The sequence below is a fragment of the Theropithecus gelada genome, chromosome 12, assembly GCF_003255815.1.
Source record: "Theropithecus gelada isolate Dixy chromosome 12, Tgel_1.0, whole genome shotgun sequence".
In the NCBI taxonomy this organism is placed as follows: domain Eukaryota; kingdom Metazoa; phylum Chordata; class Mammalia; order Primates; family Cercopithecidae; genus Theropithecus; species Theropithecus gelada.
This window is the reverse complement of record NC_037680.1, coordinates 46843287-46853922: the sequence shown is the minus strand read 5'-3', so window position 1 is coordinate 46853922 and position 10636 is coordinate 46843287. Positions and strand designations below refer to the sequence as shown.

The 10636-nt window shown below is 40.4% G+C and overlaps 1 protein-coding gene across 1 annotated transcript in view; it reads right to left on the bottom strand.

Annotated features, from left to right (window-relative positions):
- Positions 1-10636, bottom strand: part of MYO3B (myosin IIIB) — a 489035-nt gene that overhangs the window by 213544 nt on the left and 264855 nt on the right. The window contains exon 23 of the mRNA XM_025405350.1: positions 1643-1722. Coding sequence (XP_025261135.1) covers positions 1643-1722 — 80 coding nt within the window. The remainder of the gene's footprint in view (positions 1-1642; positions 1723-10636) is intronic.

Sequence of the window (10636 nt, the reverse complement as noted above, 5' to 3'; positions counted from 1 at the left end):
AAAAAAAAAAAAAAAAAAAAAAAAAAAAAGGTATCCCCACGAGTGTGGTGCTGTCTAGTGTTTCTAAGCACAAGAAGGTTGTGATATGCCTCATGGAAAAAATACCTTTTTTTTTTTTTTTTTTTTTTTGAGACGGAGTCCCGCTCTGCCGCCCAGGCTGGAGTGCAGTGGCCGGATCTCAGCTCACTGCAAGCTCCGCCTCCCGGGTTTATGCCATTCTCCTGCCTCAGCCTCCCAAGTAGCTGGGACTACAGGCGCCCACCACCTCGCCCAGCTAGTTTTTTGTATTTTTCAGTAGAGACGGGGTTTCCCCGTGTTAGCCAGGATGGTCTCGATCTCCTGACCTTGTGATCCGCCCGTCTCGGCCTCCCAAAGTGCTGGGATTACAGGCTTGAGCCACCACGCCCGGCCGAGAAAATACTTATTGTTCAGGCATGTGTTACAGTGCTGTTGATTGTGAGTTCAATGACACAAATGCCGCAATTGACATACTGTTTTATATTTTAAAATACTGACTATAATTATTTAGAGAAACATATATTAAACAAGGTGTCTTTTAACAGAAATGTGTAAAATGAGGTTACGCATTGATCACTTCACAAAAATATTGTGGCCTAAGTATTGAGCCTGTATTTCCTCCTAGAAGCAATGGTTCAGTATTTGCTGATTCAGAGTTTGCAGCAACTTTAGTGAGCACAACTTTCACCAATAATGAGAACCAACTGTATTAAATACAGATAGAATTTTACATGCACTATTAAGAGGCCCTCAGAACCACTGAAATTCATGTGTAAATCTCTTCTAGAGGCCCAGATAGTTCTAATGTCTTGCCATGAAGTAGCAAAGTTGAAATGTAGGGTATTACAATGAATTATAATAGCAATATTGGTGTAAAAATTATTGTTAACAAAAAATGATTTGAGTTGCTACTCTGTGCAAATAAGTCTTTTATTCTCAAGCAAAGTAAGTATAAATATGTATATCTGTATCAATTTTGGAATACTATTCAACAGTATTAATGTGTGGCCAAATTGTTTGTTCTTTATTAAATAAATTTTCAGTGTAAACCAACAGCTAAGAAAATTCAGAAATGTGACCAGCTTTCACTCCAACACCTTCAAGATAATTGTGTTTCCGTGTTATCACTTACAGTGACTATTAACCAAGCAGTCCTTAAGACTCTTGTTAAACTTTAGCTGGAAGAATAGAACAGTTAACGACATATTTTACAGCTGGATATTTTTTAACCCTTCTAATAACCCCTTTGCACAGATGAGTGTACAACTCATTTTTCAGAGGGCAAAGCAGAGCAATAGGAAACACTGCAGTTTCTTTCCTCCCTGATTCCACTTGGTCCACTAGCTTGCTGGTAGTTTCAGAGAAATGCTTTATCTTTTCTTAGATAGACTTTATTTTCAGGTAGCATTGTTCTTACGTGCTCTTTCTGATAATCAGGATTGTAAGGATTTCATGAAGTTTCCAATTTCCTAACCCCTGACTTCCTAAATGCCTTTGATCTCTCTACTAGACTACCCAGGCAGAGGGCTGCATGAAGGGAACTAATGCTGCCTACTCTAACATTACCCCTGGGTCAAGAGTACCTGCAAGTCCATACCCTATTTGGTGCAAATCTGTTACTCACCTTGGCTTTCCCAGCACTGAAATGTGGAGGCAAAGATCTTGAGGCCACTGTTATCCTAGCTCTTGTCTGGGCCAAATTACCTAAGAAAGAGACCACAAGGAACATAAATTAAGGAAAAGTTAAGGAATAGGATCACGAGTAATTTTTCCCTTTGTGTCCTTGGATTTTTCTGAATTTTCAAAATAATCTGCTTTGAATTTTTAAAATTTGGAAAATTTTGAAACTTTGATGATATAAATTATAAATTATAATATTTAAAAGTTTAAAATAATTTGTAAGTGGCTGGGCATGGTGGCGCATGCCTGTAATCCCAGCACTTTGGGAGGCTGAGGTGGGCAGATCATGAGGTCAGGAGATCGAGACCATCCTGGTTAACACAGTGAAACCCCATCTCTACTGAAAATACAAAAAAAAATTAGCCGGGCCTGGTGGCAGCAGCCTGTAGTCCCAGCTACTTGGGAGGCTGTTAGGAGAATGGCGTGAACCCGGGAGGCGGAGCTTGCAGTGAGTGGAGATCGCACCACCGCACTCCAGCCTGGGTGACAGAGCAAGACTCCATCTCAAAAAAAAAAAAAAAATTGTAAGTAACTTGTAAATAAATTCAATTTATATTAGTTTTATAAGCAAAAAGAAAGAACATAAAAGTATTAAATTCACTGAACAAATTAGAAATAAAAGGAAATTACCTCAACATAACAATGGCCATTTATGAAAATCCCACAGCGAAATGTCAGAGGTATTTGAACCAGAGCAATTCCATCTTGAATAGGGGCTGGGTAAAATAAGGCTGAGACCTACTGGGCTGCATTCCCAGGAGGTTAGGCATTCTTAGTCACAGGATGAGGTAGGAGGTTGGCACAAAATACAGATCATAAGGACCTTGCTGATAAAACAGGTTGCAGTTAAAAAAAGAAAAAGCTGGCCAAATCTCACTATAACCAAGATGGCAATAAAAGTGACCTCTGGTCATCCTCGTTGTTCATTATATGCTAATTATAATGTATTAGCATGCTAAAAGACACTCCTATCATCTCCATGACAACAAATGCGTGGCAACATCAGGAAGTTACCCTACATGGTCTAAAAGGGAGAGGACCCCTCAGTTCCAGGAATTACCCACCCTTTTCTCAGAAAACTCATGACAAATGTACCCCTTATTAAGCATATAATCAAGAAATAACCATAAAAATGGGCAACCAGCAGCCCACAGGGCTGCTCTGCCTATGGAGCAGCCATTATTTTATTCCTTTATTTCCTAATCAACTTACTTTCACTTTACTCTATGAACTCTTCCCAAATTCTTTCTGGTGCAAGATCCGGGAACCCTCTCTTGGGATCTGGATTGGGACCCCTTTCTGGTAACACTAACATCATACCAAACAGTGAAAAATTGAAAGCTTTTTCCACACCACCAAAAACAAGACAAGGATTCACACACTCACCACTTCTATTCAATATATTATAGTACTAGAAGTCTTAGCTGGGGCGATTAGGTAAGAAAAAGAAATAAAAGGCATCCACATCAGAAAGGAAGTAAAATTAATCTCTGTTCACGATCTTACATGTAGAAAACCCTAAAGATTCCACATTAAAAGAAGTGTTAGAGCTAATAAATGTTAGAACTAACTTTAGCAATAATACTTATACAAAACCAACGTCCAGGCCGGACGTGGTGGCTCACGCCTGTAATTCCAGCACTTTGGGAGGCCAAGGCAGGTGGATCACTGGGTCAGGAGTTCGAGACCAGCCTGGCCAACATGGTGAAACCTCGTCTCTACTAAAAATACAAAAATTAGCCAGGCTTGGTGGTACACGCCTGTAATCCCAGCTACTCAGGAGCCTGAGGCAGGAGAATTGCTTGAACCTGGGTGGCGGAGATTGCAGTGAGCCGAGATCATGCCACTGCACTCCAGCCTGGGACAGAGCGAGATTCCGTCTCAAAAAACAACAACAAAAAAAACCAAACCAAAGCAAAACAAAACAAAAAAGAACACCCAAAAATCAGTTTTTGTTTTCGTTTTTGTTTTTGTTTTCAGACAAAGTCTCACTCTATCGCCCTGGCTGAAGTGCAGTGGCGTGATCTCAGCTCACTGCAACCTCCACCTTCCAGGTTCAAGTGGTTCTCACGCCTCAGCCTCCCGAGTAGCTGGGATTACAGGCACCCACCACCAAGCCTGGCTAATTCAGTTGCATTTTTATACACTAAAAATGAACTATTCAAAACAGAAATTAAGGAAATAATTCGATTTAAAATAGCATCAAAACACAATAGGAATAAATTTAATCAAGGAGGCAAAAGACTTTTACACCAAAAACTACAAAACATTGCTGGAAGAAATTAAAGAAGGCACAGATAAACTGACGCACATCACTCTTCATGGGTTGGAAGACTTAATATTGTTAAAATGTTCATACTACCCCAAGCATTCTACAGATTCAGTGTAATGCTTATTAAGTCCCAATGGCATCTGTTGCAGATAACAAAAATATCCTAAAATCCATATAGAACCACAAAGGACCCAGAATAGCCAAAACAACAGTGAGAAAAAGAATAAAGCTGGAGAATTCACATTTCCTGAATTCAAAACATATTACCAAGTGACAGTAATAAAAACATATGGTACTGTAATAAAGACAAACCAATTAAACAAAATAGAGTGCCCAGAGATAAACACACAGAGATGCATGATCAAATGATCTTTGATAAAATCACCAAGACTATACAATGGGGTAAAATAATCTCTTCAACAAACGGTGTTAGGGAAAGTGAATATCCACATGCAAAAGAATAAAATTTAACTGTTACCTTACACCATACACAAAAATCAAATCAAAATGGATTGAAGATTAAAATGTAAGAATTGAATCTATAGCCGGGTGCGGTGGCTCACGCCTGTAATCCCAGCACTTTGGGAGGCTGAGGTGGGTGGATCACAAGGTCAGGAGATCAAGACTATCATGGTTAACACGGTGAAACCCTGTCTCTGCTAAAAATACAAAAAATTAGTTGGGCGTGGTAGCGGGCACCTGTGGTCCCAGCTACTCAGGAGGCTGAGGCAGGAGAATGGCGTGAACCCGGGAGGGGGAGCTTGCAGTGAGCCGAGATCGCACCACTGCATTCCAGCCTGGGCGACAGAGCGAGACTCCATCTCAAAAAATAAGAAAATAAATAAACAAACAAACTGAAACTATAAAACTCCTAGAAGAAACCGTAGGAGAAAAACTTCACAACATTAGTCTTGGCAACAAGTTTTTTTGGATATGAAACCAAAACATAGACTATAAAAGCAAATATAGACAATGAGACTACACAAAACTAAAACTTCTACTCAACCAAGGAAACAATCAATGGATTGTAGGGATAACTTATGGAATAGGAGAAATTATTTTCAAACCATATAGCTAATAAAGGATTAACATGCAAAATATATAAGGAACTCCTACAACTCAATAGTAAAAAAGCCAAATAACATAAATAAATAAATAAATAAATAAATACGGACTTGATTACACATATCTCCAAAGAAGGCATACAAATGGCTAACAGGTATATGAAGAGATACTCAGTATCACTAAACATTAGGGAAATGAAAATCAAAACTATAATGAGATGAAATATTACCTCATTCCAATTAAGATGGTCATCATCAAAGAAACAGAAACAAGTGCTGAAGAGGATACAGAGAAATTCGAACCCTCTGCACTGTTGGCAGGAATATAAAATGGTGCAGCTGCTATGGAAAATGTAGCATAAAAATTCCTCAAAAAATTAAAAATAGATCTACCATATGACACAGCAATCCCTCTTCTGAGTATTTACCTAAAAGAATTGAAAACAAGATCTCCAAGAGATATTTGCACTCCTGTGTTCATTGCACCATTATTTACAAGGGCCAAGAAGTGTGAACAAACTAAATGCCTATCGACAGGTAAACGGACAAAGAGCATTTGGTATATACATACAATTGAATACCCAGCCTTAAAAAAAAAAAAAAAGGAAATCCTGCCATACACTACCCCATGGATGAACCTGGAGGACATTAGGCTAAGTGAAATAAGCCAGTCACAGGAACACAATACTGCACAATTTCACTTACATGAGGTATCTAAAGAGTGAAACTCACAAAAGTAGAGAGTAGAATGGTGGTTGTCAGTGGCTGCGGCATGAGGAAGTGGGAGCTGCTATTCAACGGGTATTGAGTTTTAGTTGCATAATATGAAAAAATTCTAGAGATCTGCTATACAAAAATGCACACATATTTGATACTATATAGTAACTTAAAAAGAGAGATTTCATGTTATATATATATTTTTTACTACAAGAAAAAGTCTCCAACTGGGACACTGCTAATCACCGGAAGAGATGAATATGGAAGAAAAAAGGTGCCAAAGGAAGTTTACCCGAGAAGGAAGTTAGACAATAGAGCACACCATTGTGAAGATTGAGGACACAGACACTGATTAGTAGACCGGGCAGTAAGGATCCTTCACAGGAGGAAAAATATCTTTTTCTCTACTCATTCTAGGTTCATGGTTGAGGCCCTTTTAACAAAGGACAGATTACTAAGTGAAAAGGATAAAAATTTACTTAATGTAAGTTTTCGGTGACACTGGAGCCTTTATAAGGAAATAAAAGGAGAGTAGTAAAGAAATATGACAGGAAAAAGTATCATCTAAGGATAAGAAACTGATGAAACTTAGTAAGGCCTATTCATTCAGATTCTTCTCTGTGTCCTTGTGTCTGCAGAGATAAGGATCCTTCTTTTCTGTGGGTATAGGAAGAGCAGCTCCTACACGAGAGTCTCACAGCCTGCTTTAGGGGAAGGTCAGAAAAATCCCTCCTAGATTTTATGACCTACTTCAAGGGACAAGGGGGTGGGGGTTAAGAGTGACATTCCTGCGCCTGCCATTTTCTCACATTCCTTTAGCTTAAATTATTCAGGAGGTCAAGGGGCCATATTTTGGGATAGTGAGCCCTGAACCCCATCAATCCCTCTGCATATAAGGAGAAACCTGGCCACCCCGAGTGAGTCAGTGGGGTAGGGAGTGGGAGACAGCAGCCTCTGAGTCCTGGGGGCCAGTGAAGTTTTGCAGGGCTTTGCATTTGTCAGGAGCGTGACCTTGGACAAGTTGACTTCTCAAAGCCTCAGTTTCCTAGTCCATAACAAGAAAACAGCACCACCTGTTTTCCTCACATAAGAATTATTATGGGGACTCAGCAAGACAACTCACAAAAACACTGTCAACACAGGACTAGAGCAAGGCAACTATTCATTTCCCATTAGGTAGTATTTTATTATTATTTGCTGTGAACTGTTCACAAAGGTATCAAAGGAGAGAGCAAGAAAAGACCAGGAAAAATGGCTGGGAGTGGTGGCTCATGCCAGTAATCCCAGCACTTTGGGAGGCCAAGTCTGGCGAATCACCTGAGGTCGGGAGTTCAAGACTAGCCTGGCCAACATGGAGAAACCCGTCTCTACTATATATACAAAATTAGCAGGGTGTGATGGCACATGCCTGTAATCCCGGCTACTTGGGAGGCTGAGGCAGGAGAATCCCTTGAACTCAGGGGGCGGAGGTTGCAGTGAACCGAGATGGCCCCATTGCATTCCAGCCTGGGCAATAAGAGCGAAACTCTGTCTCGAAGAAAAGAAAAGACCAGGAAATCTCACCAAATCTCTCTGTGATCACTGGCTAGTCAGATTCCTCCCACTTTTTACCTTTGAAGATCCACCCTTCACCACTTCTCTAATTCCTCTTCCCCCAAACCAAGTGTGTGAAGAGATTTGTTTGCATTTTTACCTACAGTGTCATTTGATTCTGTAGCAAAATAAAAAGTTGTTAATGAAAGGAAGTGCTGCAATTTGTGCATATGCAAGATGCTCAAGATTTCAAAGTTTCAGCAAGTCTAGCACAGAGATGTCCAAATGTTTTCTCTGGCGATATCTTCAGAGGCTAAACTGTGATTAATAGCCCAGAAAGAACCCTTTGAAGCAGGATTGGTGACATCAAAGTCGTAATCCAGGGGTGGCAGGAGCTTTATAATGAGTGGGAAGCATTTTAACACATTTCAAAGGATTTACAGCATGAATAAACAATAGACCTCAGCAGATGCACCACACACACCTTTCAGAAACATAACCTATACAAAGTTTCCATTTTAATTTAAATGTAAATACAGTGTTCACACTTCTTTCAAATGTTAAGCATCCTCAGTGCTTCACCCCCTAGACAGCCTCTTCCCAGCTAAGCATCGCTCATTGCCCCAGAACACCCTCCTGTGCTTCTCAAAACTGCAACTACCAACATGTGTCCTGTGTTGGAAGGAGAAAATGGAAGTCAGAGGCATCTAATGGAATTTATATCCTATGCGGGAACCGTGTTAAGAGAGAATCTGAATTGGAGATTACAAAGATCTCAGACAATTTCCCTGCTTCCAACTTAAACGAAAAGACACAAGTGGTCTGAAGACAGAGCTGGAACTTTTAAAAGATGGCAATTTTCCGCCTGCTTCAGAGGATTTTCCTTGCTTGGAAAGTACCCAGAACCCAGGGTTTCATCTGTAGTCATCTTTTACTAACTGCCCCAAAGGACAGGTTGTTGTTTTAAATAATCAAACATAGAATTCAGTCTCCCTCTGCTGCACCCTCTGGGTTTATAGGACTTGTTGCAGGATTTCATTGGTTCTTGTTGGTGGGCATTTGTTTGAGAAATTTTCCGATTTTAATTTTCTCTCCAAACACAAGAAATAGGCTAATAAACTAAGAAATGATTGCAAAGCAATGCTGAAATGTAAAAAGCTGTTTGTGTCAAATAGTTACAAATATAAGGAGCTGTAAATAAAAAATCAGATGCTTCAATTCATCTGTTTCAAGATTAAGTTTTATCTCAGCAGACCTGAGAACTGAAACCAGGTACCCCACATTCAGCTTAGATACTGAGAACCGAAACCACATCTTACTGTCTACAATACAATGACTTTGTGTAATTCCTGTCTCCATTAGCATGACTTTCTTTTTTCAGGAGTCTCCAAGCCCAGGCAAACGGTTAGATTGCTCATTACAGAAACTTCCTGAAAGACTCATCAGCTCTTCCATGGAAAGGACCAACCTGACAGTTCATTCCCTATGATTCCTATAATCTCGCCTTTCAAAGTCCTCCCCTTGCTGTTTCCACCAGCACTGGGCTGCTGCCCTGTGATCCTTACCCAATCCTAATCAAAGGCCCTCACTTTGAAAGGCCCTCCTAAAAATAAACGATTTCTCAACAAACCCTGGCCTTGACTTCCCCTCTCCAAGACATTGCCAAAACTTTGAGACGTGGTGGGAAACAATAAACTCCACTTTGTCCTGTCAGTGAGTTGTGCTAGTAATGTTTGGGAGCAAGCTTGAGACAGGCCTACGCTAGTGCAATACTTGCAGTAATTAACATGTTCCAGTTTCAGTTCATAACACTGTAGCTAACAACATGCAAGGAGTTAAATTCAGTGCATAGTTGTATACAAACATACTATAAAAGTGACTTTCACCTGTAATCACAGCATCTGGGGAGGCCAAGTGGAAGGATTGCCTAAGCCCAGGAGTTTGAGACCAGCCTGGCCAACATAGTGAGACCCCATCTCTACAAAAAGTTTTAAAACTTAGCTGGGCGTGGTGACACACCTGTGGTCCCAGCTATTCAGGAAGCTGAAGTGGTAGGATCAGTTTGTTAGATATGAGTTCTAAATTTCTTTTCAAAGAATTAATATGTCAGGATGTTCAGTTCTTTGCCTTCTAAACGTCCTTGTAAAGCAACCTTTGTTGATTACCTCCTCCATCCTGATTCATTGTGATCACCTGCTCCACCCTAACTCATTCCAATTACCTGCTACCTGCTCTGCCCTGACTCCCGCCAAAGCATTCACCCCATCATTCTCTTTAAATCAGCCAATCGGAATTAGCTTAGCCTGGGTGGTCTAACCCTAGCCAATAGGGGAAGGACACAGCCACAGGGGCCACGTGCCTCAGGGATAAGAACCCCTTCCCCTCCCTTGTCCGAGTATGTGCTCACCATTGTTCCATCTGTAAGGGTGCACCCTTCTATACGAAGGACCTTGACTTGCTGAGAATTAAAAAGAAAATTTTATATTCGAGTGCTGTTCCTTTTGCGGCACCAAAACCTTATATATAACAAGTTGAGCCCGAGAGGTTGAGGCTGCAGTAAGCCACGATCACACACCACTGTACTCTAGCCTGGGCAACAGAGCAAGACCCCATCTCAAAAAAACACAAACCTATAGTATTTTGTATGATACAAAAACTTGGTTCATCTTTACATAACCATCTCTCCTAAATTTATAACAAGGATTTATTCTGGATGTGATAAATTGAAGTAACTTAAGATAGCCACAAAATATGACACAGCTGTAGGAAGCCAAGAAAAGGAGATCATGTGTGATGTTAAATTTCGTTCTGCAGTTTTTACTCTCTCCCTTAGCATTTATCTACAGCTTTCAGGTTAATATCAATAAATGGGCAGAGCAGGATGGGAGAGTTCCCAGCCCACTTGGACATGAGCTAATGTCTTATGAAAAGAACATGGATAATTTATATACAGTCATGTGCTGTGCTGCTTAATGACAGGGATATATTCTAAGAAAAAAGTCACAGAGAATTTTGTCATTATGTGAACAGCATAGAGTGCACTTACTATAGCCTCCGCACACTGTGAAAGTTACAGACACAGGATGAAATCACTTTTGTCAGACTCAGACAAGATAGGGCTGGGAAGGCCTGAAAAAGAGGACACTCATGCTTACATGTCTGAGATAAGAACTGTTTCCAAGGACTATCTAAAAACCCCACAAAAAACCCTTTTGCATCCTTCATGCATCTCCTGCTTTGATAAGGTTTATCACTAGGCATTCTATAGGACTGAAGTAATTCAGTGAAGATGTTCTCAGAAAAACACTTGCCCAGTAACAGTATCTCCACCAATGAACTGACAACTCTGGCT